At 47.8% G+C, this 18,035-nt stretch overlaps 1 protein-coding gene across 2 annotated transcripts in view; it reads left to right on the forward strand.

Moving 5' to 3' along the window:
- Positions 1–18,035, forward strand: part of PDGFD (platelet derived growth factor D) — a 222,687-nt gene that overhangs the window by 190,289 nt on the left and 14,363 nt on the right. For both annotated transcript variants that reach the window (XM_078432672.2, XM_078432671.2), the window contains exons 4-5: positions 3,152–3,214; positions 6,933–7,131. In XM_078432672.2, coding sequence (XP_078288798.1) covers positions 3,152–3,214; positions 6,933–7,131 — 262 coding nt within the window. The remainder of the gene's footprint in view (positions 1–3,151; positions 3,215–6,932; positions 7,132–18,035) is intronic.

Below are 18,035 nucleotides of genomic sequence, written 5' to 3' on the forward strand. Positions count from 1 at the left end.
TATATACTTGAAAGTCACCAAGAGAGTATTCTCAAATAGTCTCACTACACACACCCACACACAATTTTAATTATGTGAAGCCCTCAATGTGTTAACCAACCTTCTTGTGGTAACCATCTAGCAACATATACACGTATCAGATCATCTTTTTGTGCACCTTAAACCTACATGGCGTTCTATGTCAGTTATTTTTCAGTAAGGTGGCAAAAGACAAGGCCACCATGGCCATCCTGTGGAGTACAGACTCTGGGCTCTGGAGACAGTGTAGCCTGGAGAAAGCTAGTGACTGAGAAGCACGGCCTTAGGAGATTATGGTGGAGGAGATCATCATGTCAAGGATAGATTTAGACAGCAAATGGTTATGTTCCTTCCCCTGCCAAGACTGACCTTTCAGCTCTAAAATTCATAGGTTCTACATTTTATTCCTTGGAGAGGCATTTTTCCTTTTTATAAGCTCATTTTAAATATGCCATTTATAATTAATGGCAAATTTTGAAATAACCTAAAAGAAGGTTGGTTTCTTTTAAGTGTCTAATAATCATGTTGCTAAGAGAAGATAAATTTACTTTTTATCTGGAGGTTAATGAAATCCTCTGTCATTTTTACATGTTAAAGTTTTTAGCTGGAATCCTGTAGCCCAGACAGTAAAGAAGAGAAAAATGTTTTTGTGTAGTATTTGTCTAGGTGTGTGGGCATAAAGACACTTTATATTTAAAAAGTGCTTAACAGACATTTTTACCATATACCTATGCAAGAAAATGAAGTAAATTGAAGTCACACAATTTAGGAAGTATAGATATAAAATCTAACTAAGAATACCTCAAAGCGTATCCCCATAGAAGCTTCCACCAATATTCTGCTCTATGCCTCTCCTGTTTTTCTTTTAACTTCCCTTTGGACACTGTTTCGTCCAAGCCAGCTACAATGATGTGAAAGATCATCACCCAGCTCGTACTTAGAAACGAGTTCTAGTGCTCCTAGCTTTGCAAGAAGTTGGCCACATGCTATGGAGCACACCCATACCGTTTATGTCTCTGAGAATTGGTTTTCTGATCATTAAAATGAAAAGATTGCACTAGATAATAGTAAACTTCTTTCCAGCTACAAGATTTTAAGATTGTCGCTCTTGTGATTTTCATGCATGGTCAACATAACCCATCACTGGATTTTTGTGCTGGTGACTCTCAAATCTCTCTCCAAAGTCCTGGTCTCCCTCACATGGCCCACTCTCATTTAGCAAATCGCCTCCTCAGCATCTCTACCTGGATGTTGCATGGGCACCTCAAACATGCCGTGCCCAACAGGACTCGTTAACTTTCCCCAGGAACAACTTTTTTCTGTGTATGTTCCTCACCCTTGTCTAGACATCAGTCTCTCCTTGAGTGTTGTACCCCACCTTTCTTACAAGTGACGCTCTCCTCCCTTATCTACTTACCTGAGTCTATAAGACTCAGCTCAAGAGTCACCTTCTTGGGTCAGATTTTTCTAAGCCCACTTCTTCTCAGGTCCCACATAAGTTTATTGCACATGTTACTTACCTGTTCGTTTATGTGTTTACCTTTTGACATCCTAGAGGGAAGGTGTCGTTTCTTAGTTCCGTGATTCTACCCTCCGCTTAGAATGTATCACATAATTGGTGATTAGCAAATATTGAATGAATGAATGAAAATGAAAATCCCACGATGTGAGGGTTCCTCAGGTACTTATCCTACCTGGTATCTGTCCTCCCACCAGGAGCCCCTTCAAGACATGGAGAAGCTGTTGTCTCTCTTGCCCAACGTCACCTGCTCACCTGCTCGGAAGACTTCCATAAATACCAACCTTCATTTGTTTGCATGCATCCGTTTCCTGTGGGATCTCCATGTCCTTTTTATGAGAATCCTGTCTTGCGGAGTGCAGAGACCCAATTTCTCTTTCTGTCTCATGTTTCCTGAAGTTGAGACCAGAATGATGACATCTAGCCAGTTTTTAATAGATGTTCATTCCTTGAACCCCACGCTTGACTTAGTTCTCTCTTAGTAAACAACTAAATTTTTCTAACACAGGCATTTATACATAAACCAGTCTCATCATGAGCAATTAACATGTGCATTTCTAGCTCCTCAAAATGTTAATGAAATTTAGACCTGATACTTAGCTCTCGTTCAGTAAGTATACTTGGGTAAATAAGCCGGCAGATTTGAGTATCAGAATTTTCCTCAACATCATCTTCACATACGCTCTGGTCTGGCTAGGAGACCTCACCTGACTCGCTTTATTTTAGCAGGTTCAAGAAACCGTCTGTGACGTGTAAAAATGGTAGAATCAGCTTTTCTTCCCACTCTGTTTTTTACAGTTACTGCTGCTAGAGTAATTAGCAAGACAGTCACATACCAATTGGAGACCCATTTGTCTTTTAGGAGAAGTTTCTTTCTCCGAGATCCATTGCTGTCACCAACCCTTTGAGGTTTCTCTGAGATAACTGTCTCAGGTCTGCCCATTACCTTCTTTCCTCGGGTAGCACTTTGTCACTCCACAGCCATTTCCTTCCCCTGCCGTTCTGCCTGACATTTCTTGATAGAGTCAGGAATGGCCCGTTGTCGGTTAATTTATCTTTGGAAAGATCGCTGATACCGTAGACCAGCTCAGTCGGCAGGATTGAACATGATGCAGAACCGAGTTCAAACCAGATAAACAATACTGATAATGACTGTTATTACTCTTTATGAGGCACCTTATTAAGTGCGAGTTATAATTACATAATTGGTGCACGCACCTCTCAAAACTACCCTCTTCTTGGAGCATCCCGCACCAGCCTTTTACAGATGAGGAAGAGAAGGATCGGAGAGGTTAAGTAGATTGCCTGAGCTCACACAGCCTGCAGGTGACCGAGTTAAAATCTGAGCTCCTGTCTGCACGTTTTCCATTTCACCAGCCCTTATGAGTGAATGTGACTGTATCCATTATGTCCATAAATGTCCGTGTCTTGAATGAGAAGCGTTCCTGAGGAGAGGTGCCTAAGGCAAATGGTGACCTGTCCAGCAAGACGGCACCCTCATTTCTGTTGTCACTTAGTTGGAAGAAGCTTTAGATGGCTGAGAGACTGAAACTGTGCACATAATGAACGACACAGAGGTCTGATGGACTCACATGGATGTTTCTTGCCTTCTAGGAAGATTTCCAACCCGCAGCAGCCTCAGAGACCAACTGGGAGTCCGTCACTAGCTCTATCTCCGTAAGTAATTTAGTTTTCTATTGCCAGAAAAAAAAAAAAAAAAAAAACTGATGGGGAAGCTAAGGTCAAGCCCAGAACAGCTCCAGCTGTGGAAGGATCTGTTAGCTTCACCAGAGGCCATGTTGCAGTCGCGATGAGCTCTACCATTTCACGTAGATTATAGCGGGCGATGCCATGCACCAGGAAACCCCAGTACCCACTGCAGGAACAAGGGACGGACAAGGACTTCAGTATCCATCCATTTCAGAGCGGAAGGTTCCAGCTAGAGGAGCGTCCAGGCACAGCAGACACCTCAGACTGGTCCGTGGCGTAGGCTCAAGTGGGGAATTTTGCCACTTGGAACCTTCGCCTTTTCAGGGATCTTTTCAGATGTGAGAAATCCCAGTGTTTACAGCAAGACAGCTTAAGTGCAAACCAGGCATGTGCCCTCTGACTGGGAAATGAAACATAACCCCCCCCGAAACCGTAACGTGGTCCACACCCCCATGTTCTTCCCCGCGAATGTAGTCATTCCTCTGTAAGCTACTTCCCTTTGTTCAGAAAGAACAGACCTTGTTTTCGCCAGTCCCGTGAGCAGCACCCGTGTAGCAGTAAAATACAAGGTCGTAAATGCAGGTGTTCATTAGCGGCACAAAAGCGTGGCGAAAGCCTGCCCGTGGCTCTCAACCTGGGTCCGTGCGGCCGAGGCAGAGTTGATTCTTTTTTCATGTGATGGGCTCCCTTGCTCTCTGGGGAATTTTTGAGAAACTTCCTTCAGGTGGCAGGGTTTCCTTAGCTATGGATTCTGTGGCTCTTTCGTTCACCTGGCGTGTCCACTGGACTAGAACTACATGACCGATTCAAGAGGTCGGTGAGGCTTCTAATGGCGATATTGAGAGTGTTTTATTTGTTTGTGATAGTCCCGAATGCACACTCTGAACCTAGCTAAGTGCAGGAGTCATTGTCAGGCAGGCGAAAATGGAACCGAGGCAGGTGATACCTTAGTCCCGGGAGCAGGCTCGGTGGAAAGCTTGGCCAGGTGGCATTCTGGGACTGGCAATTCCAAGTGGATGCCGGTGGCCGCTTTTGCCCCCGGACCCCAGCGTGCTGTTCTGTCAAGTCCCCTGGCTTCTCCAGCATCGTACATGTGATGGCTCGGAGCGGTGTAGACATTCCTGCCCCAAGTGCGGAAGCTTACATGCTTCAGGGACCCCTAGCGAATTCAGGATAACCCGGGTCCTCTTGAGAGCAAGATTGTGCCGTCCATCGGGAGGATCTCCAGAAGCTCATTGCTGGGTCGGCATCCCCTGGTCACTTTTCTGGGCCCAGTTCCAAGGCCAGGTGCTGCTCAGCCCTCTAGAAATAGCAGGGACCCAGAGTCGTGTCCCTCAGCGTTCTGGTTCTCAGGAACCCTCTGGAATACGAGTAAGGACCCTTGGACCCGCCATGAACTTTGTATAAGCCGTATTTTGTGTTTCTTGAATGGCTTATCATTTTCAGGGTATTTTTCTCTTTTTTATAAATCGTTAACATTTTAAAGTCATTTGGTTGTAATGAAATCAGATCTACGGTGCCACAGAGAGGGGGCATACCCAGTGAGTTCTCTCCCATAAAAATAATTTTTAAACGATTACCCCAGAAATACAAATGTTCCAGTGGGTTTATGAGGTCATCTAGTCGTCCTTCACCTCATTTCCTAACCTGGTGTTTCTGTCACACGAGGACGGCTTCACATTTTACCTACGGTTTGTTCAGACTTGCTTTTCAGACTAATGTTGGGAGACATTAGATTCCCATCCCCCTCAGGGACTAAGAGCCCCCACCCAGGGCTTTCTCCTGAAGCGATGTCTAGGGACACACAAGCTCTCGGCACAGTCAGGAGCAAGCTCAGGAAACGTTTTGCCCGGAGCCCCCCAGATCCATCATAAGAGGCTTCCTTCCACGTGCATGAGCATGGCTTCATTCGTGTTCCTGCTTTGGTTTCAGAAAAAGAGGGAGGCGTTTTAATTTCAAAGCTTTTATATGCTGCCCTGCACCCAAATTTGGCCAGCTCTTTGTGAATTTTTGGATTTTAGACCCACATGATCGTGATGCAAGGCTAAATGTAAATCACCTGGTGAATATGAGCCAGGTAGACTGTAGATTATCCAGATAATACAAAGTTGGATGGGAATTTGAAATTTTGATACGGAAGCATAATATCTGACTCTAGCACCTGATGCCAAGAGGGATGGAAACAGGAATGATGTGGCATAGCCGGGATGCAGTTTGTATCAGACACGCACACACATGCACACACGCATGCACACGTACCCATCCACACACACACGTGCACACGTGTACCCACACAGACACGCACATACATACCCACACATACACGCACACACACAGGAAGACAGACACGCACGCAGATACCCACACATACATGCATGTACACACGCATGCACACGTACCCACTCATATACACACCCACATGAGCACACACACACACACACACACACACACACACACACACACACCTGGATTAGAGAGCTGGCCTCCTACCTTCACCAGCGGAGCTCAGGTCTCGCTGCCTCTTCCCCAAACTCCACCTCCCCTCACCCCCTTTCCGCTACAGGACCTATTTGAAAACCGCTCCTAAGATGCACCAGGGGCAGGTTCGTGCTTTTACAAGACCCCTTAGTCTTGCTGAAGAGGGACCACCATTCCTCTGGAGGCAGGCGGTCATTCATCATTGTTGACACACCTTGGACCTTGACTGGCTAAAAAGAGACAACATTACCCGAAAGGTTTTTGTTATTTCCCCTTTTCCCCGAAGTGATAGATGTTTGCCCTTGAGGCTTCTTATTTGTCTGGCAGTTTCTTTAAAGACACTTTGAAACCATTTGAGGCTCTGTGCTCTCTATCTCCCTGTTAATGGGTCATGAATCTTTACAGAGATGTTTGAATCATGGCTCATTTGCCTCTAGATTATACAAGGGTTAGTGAAGTAAGTGCTTGGAAACTTCTGTGGGGACATAACCCATGGCAAAATGCGTGATCTCTTCCAGACTCTCTGTGATGTTGTAGTCCCCATTTAAAGAGTATTTCTGAGAATATTTTAACGACAGCTGGGATCACTAGCAAGCAACAGCACTTTAAAAATATATATGTGTGCTTCCCGTGAGAATCTCCCAGTCTTGGTGAAGACTAACTATCCTTGTTGACAGTAAATAACCTGGCTAAAGTACCACAGTGTATCAGATTGTCTCCAGAGGACATTCAAACCCCACTCACACAACCCCTGTCATGCCAGGTGACCTGTGCAGGGGAGATATGGAGGCTAAACATGGGGGAATAGAATGGATTCTGCCAAAGTTGCCACGGAAGGAGTTCAGAATTGAAATCCTAATCGTTGTTTGTTGATGCCAACATGGATGATTTGGGACCTTGAACCAAGAAATGAGATGGTGTCATTTTGATCTTGCCATTTAGTCAATACCTTCGTAATGATTATATTTCAGGTGAACTAGAAGTTTTATAACCTCCCTGGTTGTGATTTGCAAAACTGTGAATGACTCTCACTTCCCAGTCAGTTGCTGTCATTCAAGACTCTGGCAGAGCACTTTCACGTGATATTTACGCACATAACGTCTTAGGATCAAAAGCCTGTCGATGTTCCTCCCGTGTAGTTGCGTGACCGTTGTATTTCGTAGCACTGGACTTTTTCTGAGTACACTGAGCTGTGTGTCACTCCTAGGGGGTATCCTATCACTCTCCATCAGTAACGGACCCCACTCTCACTGCGGACGCTCTGGACAAAACAGTCGCAGAATTCGATACCGTGGAGGACCTGCTGAAGCACTTCAATCCAGAATCGTGGCGAGAAGACCTTGAGAATCTCTACTTGGAAACCCCCCGTTATCGAGGGAGGTCCTACCATGACAGGAAGTCAAAAGGTAAGAAACGCAGCCCCAGAGGTTCTTTGTAAGCCGATAGGAACATAGATAGCAGTACTCAGCAAGAGCGAAAAAATGGAATCTTTTTAACTCACTAAAATGAGAGGATTCCTGCCAGATTTATCACATACCTTTTCCATAGTACCTTCTAAGGAAGTTCCGTGTTTAATCCCAAACTGTGTTGTGTGTATGCGATTACGAAAGGTTTGGTTCAAAGACACGTCGTCGTTAGGAGCTGGGAAAAAACCCTTGTAAAATCTTCTGGACCAGCTTCTTGCTTCTCGGCAAGCAAGGTATGACTAGCCTCACCGTCAAGGGAGGTAGATAATTTGGCACAGGCTGTGTGGCCAGTAGGCAGCAGAGAGGAAGTAGGAGTCACAGTTTCTTGCCTCCTGTGCTTCTCTGATGGATAGGAGTCTTTTCACTCAGGACTCAGCCAGCAGGATAGGCTCCTGGTTAAGCAGTAGTCGGAACTTCTAGAGGATTTCACCCGTCCCCATTCAGTGTCTACTCTAAAAGGGGTTTTCAAGAGGGTCTCCTGTGTGCTCGGTACTCTGGACTCTTCATAGGATATAAATGTCCCAAAAAAGAAACAGAAGACCTGGGATGGTTTGCACAAGTGTGGGTATGCATTCAACTGGGGGTTCCAGGAAAGTATAACGAAGGGAGGGGAGAAGAACATTCATGAGAAAACATCTTGAGTTAACACTGTAATACTGAAACTCAAAAAAATCATATCTTCCTTGTACATCTGAGTGATGTGATCTGATAATGTTTCTTTGAATGTTTAAATGAAATTAATAGAGAACTATCTTGTCGTTACCTTTTTTTGAATAACATGGTAATTTCTAGCCTATTATGTTCTTGCTTTATTTGCTAAAATTTGTCGTGAAAGTTTTATCTCTCAAAGTCTCGTCTGCCTCGTTTGCATCGTAGATGTGAAGGTATTTAGCTAAAATAGGGCTCGTTTGGTACATTTCAGAATGTCAGGGGTCCTTGTAAGAACTGTGAGCCTGGCCAGCTGGCACAGGTAATGTGTGTGTTAGTGGGCACAGCCCCTCAGAGCGTTTGGGCTGGAATGGCCAATCCGTTAACCGCCCGCTGGGTCTGTTGCTTATGGCTCACGTCTGACATCCTGGATACTTGAAAGGTAGAGTTCAAGGGTGGGCAGGAGAGTCACCGGTGCCCCTGACATTACAGAGATGTACCCTAATAGGCAGGTCACTGTAGCTCATACAGTGTCCCCAGGGCTCAGGTGGGATTCAACAGAGGAGAAATTGCATCTCTGTGGTGCTGTTGTCTTTGAGTCTCTTCTACGGTCAACTCGAAGGAAAGTGAAACGTTCACGGTGCTGTGAAACCTCCAGAAGAATAGGAGCCATGGTGTCAGACAAGGAAATGATAAGCTCCCACTCTGTCTTCAAGGGTCTTAGTCACCACGGCTATCTGAGGGGTGGTTCTTCTTGACACGTGGTTGTTGGATTCTTACAATTTAAAAATCGTCGAAATCCATTACGTTCTTTCCCTTGGAAGTTATGTCGTGTTGGAGGCAGAGCGTCTGGGTTCAGATCCTACCACTACCACTTACAAGTTTGGTGATTTTTCAGTGAGTCCCTGGCCTTCCCGTGCCTCAGTTTCCTCATTGGCACCATGAGTGTGACCACACTGGCCTTCAGTGGTTGTTAGTGGTGCTGTCGAGAACAGCCAGCCCCGCGCGCTTGTTCAAGAAGTGTTAGCTCACTCTGGCTACGTAGAATCCTGAAGGATGTTAGTATCACATCACTGGCGAAGCCTTCCTTGTCCCTCGTCCCCTCCCTGTGCAGTCCACCACCCCAGCGTTTGGAGTACTTGGGACATCACAGCATTTCTGTGTCCTGCTCCTTGCACTGTTATTGTGGCGTGGGGTTTTCTCTGAGGGAATGGGAGATCCCAGGACCTAAGGGTCTCGTCTCCACTCGACTGGGGAGCTGTGAGAAGCTGCAGGTGTCCGGTCCCAGACACCCCGACTCATGCCTCCCGCGGGGAGGCCAATGGAGATTGATCCTGAGAGGCCGCCAGGGTTGAGAGCCACCGTTTTAGGCATTGTTCATCCCGTTATGTCGGGTACTTGGCATAGCCTCAGACACGTTTTAGGTGCTCAGTTAATGTTTGTGAATTGAAGATACTAATAATCCAGCATAAGCATATTTCCAAAGTTTATAGAAACCCACCCCACAGACTGATGAAGGAGGCTTTGTTAAGAATGCCTTTGGTTACTGATAGAACCTTGCGAGAGCATTCAAGGTGACATTCCAGTTATTTCTGACAGAGTAAACATTTCTTTCCGTTGTTGGCTCAGGTCTGACTTCTTAAGCTCTTGTTTAAAACGGCTCGAAGGCAGATCTGTGCTTTGTCACTTAACACTGGTGAGTCACCACTGTCTGTGCACTGTTCTAAATGTGCCGGTTGGTTGTTTATCATTCCACTGATGCTGGGCCACCTGTGTGTATCTCTCTCACACACACAGACAAGTCCCGTTTAATATTCCAGCTGTCGTTCTCAGCTTTGAGAACTTAAAAATACAAATGGTTTATATTCTGGTGTAGAGGAAAGGGAGCGGTGAAGGAACAGCAGGAATAGAAAAATGGTTACAGACAAGGGAGGTCCACTGGATGCCAAATAAAGAGTGAACTTGCTAGGATTCCTAAAAGCGTTCCCTCTCGTGGATGTGATCATTTTTTAACGATGTTGTGCAAAAACAAACATCAGTTCTGGGTAACTATGGAATTTCCATTCTTCTGATTGCCTATGCTCATCAAAGGGGCACTTCTCTTGATACCCAAGAGAGGTGCTCAAAGATGAGCCTTAAATGCGAATGTAGAAAACACAGAGTTTTATAATTGTAAAATAAAGCACGCACACACTGGGTGAAGAACTGTTATAATAAAGTAGAAACGGTTAATATTGGGTAGAAAACTGTATGCTTTGCTTCTATGGTTTATTGCAAGGCGGATTTGGTGACCTCGCTGTCTACATTTTTTACATTGTTTTTTAACGTTTGTTTATTATTGAGAGACAGAGAGAGACAAAGCGTGAGCAGGGGAGGGGCAGAGAGAGAGGGAGACACAGAATCTGAAGCAGGCTCCAGGCTCCGAGCTGTCAGCACAGAGCCCGACGCGGGGCTCGAACTCACAAACTGCGAGATCATGACCTGAGCCGAAGTCGGACGCTTAACCGACTGAGCCACCCAGGCGCCCCTCACTGTCTACACTTCTAAAACTCATGGGTAATAGGTAAGCTCAGACTTGCCTGTAAAAGCTTCTGGTCTGAAGATAGAACAAGTTAACATATCTAACGTTAAGTTTCTTAGAGGGTATGGAGAAAACGGTAGCACGGATAATCGAAATCCATACATAACTGCAGTTCCCAAATCCAATTTTTACCAGTAATTTCAGCCTCATACTTTCACCTCAAAGCTGCCTTAAAGTTTAAAAAAAAAAGTTGTTTCAAGTTCAAGTTGCATTACTTTTTCTAACGAATATGCTAATCATATAGCAAACTTGTCCCTAGTTAGGTAAACAGCTGTATGGATCTTCTACAAACTGTATAATCATGTCGTAACTATTGTGGCCTAACTGAAAGCTGTGATTTCTTTAAAACACAATCCTTTAGGGGCGCCTGGCTGGCTCAGCTGGTAGTGCGCGCAACTCTTAATATCAGGGTTGTGAGTTCAAGCCCCACACTGGGCGTGGAGCCTGGTTAAAAACAAAACAGAAACACAGTCCTTTACCTTTAGGGCAGTGCCTCTTTATCCCAGTTCGTAGCATGAAATTGGACGACTTTAAATTCAGAAATGATCAGTCTCAAACTCTACCGGAGTGGGCTTTGAGACGCCATTTACAAATGGAGATTAACAATGTAAAAGAGATCTGTGTTTTTACTTAATTCCAGGAGAACTTGACTTTCCCAAATGATAGTGTGTTTGTCATAGAAAAAAATCCAAGACATGATAGCCAGGGGGAAGGCTGTTGTTACAACATTAAAGGTTGTCATTAGAATACGGGTATAATTGTTCAGGCACCCCAACTTAATAGGTTTGAACTACAGTTTTACTTACCAGAAGTAAATTCTTTCCCAAAGAGTTGGCCTTTTTTTAGTGCATGTGCCAAAATTGACATGCACTCCTCTTTAAAAAAAAAAAAAATCACTGTTTCCACACTGAGTGGAGCAAATATATTGATACTAAATTGATTCAAAGTGACAGGGTTTGAAATACATCATTTCATCTAACCTCTAAATGGTTAGATGTTCTAACTCTGGGACAGTTATCAGCCCATCTCATAGGCTCCAATACCAGTTCTGTGATTTCTTACGTGACATTGTTTAGCTCTAAGATCTAAAACACTTGCCTTTTTAATTTGAAAACTATTTATAGGTAAATACCAGGCATAGTAGCTGAGGACTAAATGAAATAAATATGTTTACTATCAAACTGTTTGAATTGGTTCTGAATTCTTCTAGATCGTAGATCAGAATACTTTTTATTTTTAAATTAGTTACTTGTTGCTGCTTCTATATCATGTTCTTGTGTAGTGACTAGGAAAATACAGGTTTTGCTCTTTCAAACATGACTTAAGATGAGGGAAATAATTTCATAATATATTAAGACGTGAACATAGCTTAGAACGAGCTGAAGTCATCACACGTTGATTGCTTGGAAATTTCTTTGTCTGCCTATCTGATGTCTGCGTAGGAACTTGCAAAAGGCTTTTGGCTGACCCTGGCAATGAATCAGATAAATCAGTCTTGAGATAACATCCCCCTGTAACCACCTCTCTGGACATTAAACAGAGATACTGGGGACATTAAATCAAAATGGATTTATTTTTCTAATTTGTAACCTCAAAAGAGAGATGGCTTCATTCAACTTCCTGAACCACATAGTTTGCACCAAGTAAAAGCTGTCTTCATGATTGTTAAAATTGTCTACCACAAATTTGATAGAAATAGAACAAAGGAGAGGATGCTTTAGTGGGAGTCAGGGAAACTTGCGATAAAATTCTCGCTCATGTCCTAAGAACAGGGCCTCGGGGAGGTCACTTGTAGACCCCCAAGTCCCTGCAGAATGACTCTAATTATAACCGCCTTGCAAAGTTGTGTGAGGATTCGTGAGAGCAGACTGTCTAAGCCAGTGGGCCCTCAGGAAGCGACCCCTACTGTGATTACTCAAACAACACTGTGCAGAAGCAGGATGTCTCTGTGCACCCTTTCGCTCCCTTCCCTGAGGCCATCATGAGGAATCTGGAGAGTCTCCTGCATCGGAGCCAGATATCATCAGATTGAAGTATCTGTGAAATCAGTTCACTCCTTAGAAGTCTAATCAGCAAGTAGTCAACTTTTCTAGGATCTGTTTACCCAGAAACTTTCCTGGCCCCGTTTTGCTCGGTGCCTGTTTCCTTTGCAAAGCTTCTTCTGCTGCTTCTTTTTTTTTAGACTCTAGCCACTGTGTATGACCCATGTGACTTGTAAGCATCTGGATTTCCTGCTCGGTTCGCCAGAGAGCATTAATAGAAACCGTATTGTCCCATGGTGTCGTGTGCGTCTGTGCGGCCACAAGTGAGGCAGTTGAGGGAGGTGTCAGCACAGGGACGGCGACCCTTTTAGTTCTTTTCCTCCTGGTGCCCCTGCTTTTCTCCTTTTGGCCCATCTTTGTGGAAGCCCTGACCCATCGTCCTCCCAGCCCGGTGACCACCACCCCCCGCCCCGCCCCCGTCGGGGCAGGTGACTCAATTCACGTTGGTCAGCAAGCTCCAATTAGCAGTGGAGAGCCGGAGTAAGTGTGAGACAGGCACACGTGCCTTTTCCACATCAGTCGCTGTGGCTCGTGGTGGATGTTTCAGCCTCGTTGTTCCCTTGCTGGCTCTTCCTGTGAAGCACTGGGGATGCCCACCCGGCCTCCGTTTGCTCTGTGCCCCCGTGGACTGAGGGAGAAGAGCCTTCTTCCTAGAGCGCAGTCCCCTGCCCAAACTACCTGTCCTGGGAAACCCAGCTTTATCCTAACTCCACTTTATCCCAAGCGGATCACCACCCTGCCATGGCTGCCCAGCCTGGGAGGCACGATACAGGCCTACGGCAGAGATCCCGCAGGTTCGGCTCCGGACCGGTTGGTCCACAGCCACAAAGCAAAGACCGCGATAGGACAAGTCACACGAATGCTTGGGTTTCCCAGTGCGTGTGAGAGCTTGGTTTATATACTGTGCTTCAGTCTGTCAGGTGTCCCACAGGATCGTGTCCACAAGGCAGTGTTCATAGCTTCGTTAAAATACGCTTTCTTGCTAGAAAATACTAACCATCATCTGCGCTTTCTATGACTCATAACCACTTATGATAGATCCCCAAAACAAATATAATAATAGTGAAAAACGTTTGAAGTACCGTTAAGAATTATCAGAGTGTGACAGAGAGACATAAAGTGAGCAAATGCTCCTGGAAAAATGGGGCCAGTTAGGGGCGCCAGAGTCGTTCAGTCGGTTGAGCATCTGACTCTTGATTTTGGCTCAGGTCATGTTGTCACGGTTCATGGGATTGAGCCCCGTGTTGGGCTCTGTTCCGACAGTGTGGAGCCTGCTTGGGATTCTCTCTCTCCCCCTCTCTCTGCCCCCACTCTCCCTCTGTCTCTCAAACACAAACAAATAAATGTTTACAATGGCGCCAGTAGACTTGCCCAACTCAGGGTTGCCACAGACCTCCAATTGGTGGAAAATCACGGTATCTGCAAAGCATAATCAAGCGAGACACAGTAAAACAAGATGTGCCCGTCTTGGCTTTGTCTGTCCTATAGACAGAATCTCTGCAATCCCAGCATTGGTTCCCTCTGAAGGCAAATAATTATCAATCCATTCAGCTCTTTGCATGGCTTCCGATTGGTTTTCATGGCTAAGACTGCTTATAGGTGGGGGCAAGAAGGAGGTCAAGAAGGAGTGGGGACAAAATGAAGATTGTGAACAGACATAGGTTCCCTCACTTCGGGGAAGGAGATGATACTCACTATGCTGTTCAAATACTGAAGAAGAGGGGCGCCTGGGTGGCTCGGTCGGTTGAGCGTCTGACTTCCACTCAGGTCATGATCCTGCGGTTTGTGAGTTCGAGCCCCGCGATGGGCTCTGTGCTGACAGCTCAGAGCCTGGAGCCTGCTTTGGATTCTGTGTCTCCTTCTCTCTCTCTGCTCCTCCCCCAGTTGTACTCTGCCTCTGTCTATCAAAAATAAATAAATGTAAAAAAGATTTTTTTTAAACTAGTTCAATAGGTGCTTAGCAGTTATTTCTAAAAAGACAAATACACTAAATTGATCCGTGCCCATAAAACAGATGGGGATTTCTCAATGTATGAGTCGCTCTCCACTCACTCCCCTTCTTCTTGGCTGTGGGGTTTCAAGTGGGGATCTGAAATGGTCATTTTTTAACATCAGAAATCTATGACCAATGGATGGCACAACTCCAAAAAGTGACCTACCAGGCACTTTGTAAGGTACTAAGAACTTGCAGAGTAAGTCTAGGAAGTTAATGCCCTAAAAATCTGGTACATAGGTGTTGATTTAATTTGTAGCCACTAACAAAATTCTGTAAGATGCTTCACTTTTGCTTTGAAAATGGCCCTGTTGGGGCGCCTGGGTGGCTCAGTAGGTTCAGCGTCCAACTTCGGCTCAGGTCATGATCTCACGGCTCATGAGTTCGAGCCCCGCGTCGGGCTCTGTGCTGACAGCTCAGAGCCTAAAGCCTGTTTCAGATTCTGTGTCTCCCTCTCTCTCTGCCCCTCCCCCACTCATGCTCTGTCTCTCTCTGTCTCAAAAACAAATAAACGTTAAAAAAAATTTTTTTAAAAATACTGAAGAAGACAGAGGCTCTCTGCCGTTTGCTAAAGGACAGTGTACTTTTCTAGCAGAATCTGATAAATGGGTGTGTGGGCACGGAGCACATGCTCGGGTGTCTGTCATTGGCAACGTCTTGAAAATGACAGGTCGGGATCGACCACGCGCCTGGGAAGCCCGGTCACTGGGCCAGCACGCAGTCCCCCAGTGGGAGGCTCCAGCATGGCTGGGGGGAGGTAGTCTTTGCCTGTCCCTTCAGATCTTCGGGCTGCGGCTCCCAGCGCCCGCAGGCTTGGAAAAGCCTGGATTCAGGGTCCAGCTCCAGCACTGACTGTGGGTGCGGCTGTGGACCTGACAGAGGCTCAGTGTCCTCCACGGTGGAAGTGAGACCGGGAGGGGTGTGTAATTCATAGCACGGATGGCGAGTGCGGCAGGCGTGCGTGTGAAGAGATGTTCACGCTGCCTGGTTCTCGGGCTGCAGTGGCCGGGATCCAACAGGCCAGCCTGGCTCTCCGTCCTCCCGCACCTGAGCCTCAGCAGAGTGCAGAGCGAACACCGTGCCTGCGCCCTCCGCCTCCCCTCCCGGTGCTCAGCCCCAGGACCCATCCCCGCGCACGGACCCGCTGCACCCGGCCTGGGCTGTGAGGCCAGGGTTGCGAGAAAACGGTGCTCCCACCGTAGGTGCGGTGCCCCACGCTGGATTCACGTGTGCAGCTCTGTGTCCACGTGTCAGCCTCTCCAGCAGGTTGTGCACACAGCCTGGAAAACCGAACTGATGTGGAAGACCCATGAAAAGACCGGGCCCAAACTCCCAAGGACGGCAAAGGCGGGATTATGACGTGATGCACAGCAGGTGACGTGAGGGTAAAGGACTGAAATTAACGGGGCCCTTGAATGAACCCGGGAGCATCCTGGCCGCCCTCGGTGCTCCTCTGTGGAGACTGACGCAGGAATGGAAGGGGCGGCCTGTCCCCGGGCCCTGCCTCCCTGAGGCTCCACGCCAGAGCCCCCTCCTCAGAAGTCCCCCTGCCCCCCGCCAGCCTTCCTGGCCCCTCACCCTCCTGCCTGCCTACCAGCTGCACAGCCTGACCAGCCCTTGACTAGAAGCTCCCTCACCCCGCAGGACGGCTGCAGTCACGCCTTGCAGTTACTGGCATCTGGCCAGAGAAACCTTTGTTGCTGGCTCTAAATTGAGGGCCGCGGTGGCCTCCACGCCCCGGGAAGCAGGGCGGCCGGAGTCCACGGCAGCCGCCCAGGGCCGCAGGTTCTAGTCCCGTTGGCGAACCGATGATGCATAAACCTCAGTGTGCTGTTAGCCCCTGTGTGGCCAGGACAGGGGGACTCTGCCACTGCCATTGGGGAAACGGTCATCCAAGGACATGAAGAGTCTTGCTTCCAGACGAGGAAGGCAGACGTGTCCGTCACCCTGAGTTGTGGAGGGTGCCTTGGGGTTTGGCCAAATCCTGCTAGGAAGCGTCTGCTGTGCCATTGCCCAGGTTATTATTCTGCAAGGCCTGAAGCTCCTCACCACGCCTCCCCAGTGCGGCACAGGCAGGCCCCGGCTTCCTCCTTCGGCACCTGTCATGCCCCCTCCCTGCTTGATGTGCTAGAAACCCGAGCGACGGGGAGAAGAGCTTCAGATGCTAGTTTCGCACTCACTGCTCCCTGGGAAAGCGTGGGAACCACGAATGCGGCCTCAAGTGTGAGGGGACCCGCGGGGGGCCAAGCTGCAGACCCTCAACGGCTCGGTGCCCATGCTGACTTCCTATCCCTCTCTGCCCCCGCACCCTCCACCCCCTCTCGCCACTAGGCCCTCTTCACTCCTCCGGGGCGGACCACACAGACCCCACCATCGCGGGCTGCAGGTGCAGCCCTCCGCGTCAGCCCCGGTCACCGCACAGTGATGCCCAGGCCGGCATCACCATTGATGCGAAGGTGACACTTGTCATGGATGATGGCCGCACTTCCTGATGCATTTATGTAACCCTTCCTGCTTGGCTCGCACTTATTCCCAGGGCTTCAGCAGCAATAAAATGGTTCCTTTCCCAAGACGGAGTTCATTCGATTTAAATCCGGATTGATTGTGGCTAAACTTACGACATGTCTTCACAGAGGAAGGAAGAAACAGCCATGAATTATGCACGGAAATTATTCAGCATGTCTTCACCACCGCCCCCCTGCCCCCCGCCCCCCCCCCGTGCCGCGGGCTCAGCGCACCGCAGCTGGGGGAGGGATCCCTGGCCTTGAGACTCAGCACCTACTTGCCCAGGTGGAAAGCCTCTTGGGGCACCTCAGTGCCCTTTAACTCCTTCTTCGAGAGGTCCCCCGGCCACGTGGCCGGATTTCAGCTGACCTCGCGCTATTTGGGGGACCCTCTGTCCACTGTGAGCTTCTTTGGTTTCCCGCTGATGTGTAGTCTGGACAACAGCCTTGGCCTCTGCCCCCAGAGAGCATGTGAACTGCTCCTCAGGCCCTTGGGGTTTAAGACTAAGACCCCGGGGGGGGGGGGGGGCGGGGGCTGGAGTCCAGACTCCGTGGGACTCCTCCCACACGTCCCCAGCCGGTGACAGGAGCATGGTGATGTGGTGTGGGGGCCAGTGTGGTCAGAGGACTTCCTCCTCCCTGCTTCTTGGGCCAAGCCAGCTGCGGCCATGGCCGCCAGCCCGCGGTTTGGACGCCGAGCACCTACCGGGAAGCTCACGTGGATTTTTGAGGACGTTCACTGTAACTCACGTGACCCGGTGATAGAACTTCAATTCAAGTAAACGTTCGTGACTAAACTGTGAGAATTTAGGGCGATGCTCTTAATTCACGGAGGTCCCAATAACCACACCCCCTTAGCAATCATTTACCCAGAGCCACGACCAAAAGAGAGATAGAGGAGAAAGGCTTGAGCCTTTTTTTTTTTAACCTTGACTTTTGAGCCTTTGACTTTAAAGGGAAGGATGGAGGGAAACGGGAAGCGAGTCAGGATGAATAAGGAGAAGCGAGTGCCGGGGACACGAGATTCAGTCCTTGGACTATTGCTGTGAAATAGGTAATGTTGTGCTGTGGCAGCC

The sequence above is a fragment of the Panthera onca genome, chromosome D1, assembly GCF_046562875.1.
Source record: "Panthera onca isolate mPanOnc1 chromosome D1, mPanOnc1 haplotype 2, whole genome shotgun sequence".
In the NCBI taxonomy this organism is placed as follows: domain Eukaryota; kingdom Metazoa; phylum Chordata; class Mammalia; order Carnivora; family Felidae; genus Panthera; species Panthera onca.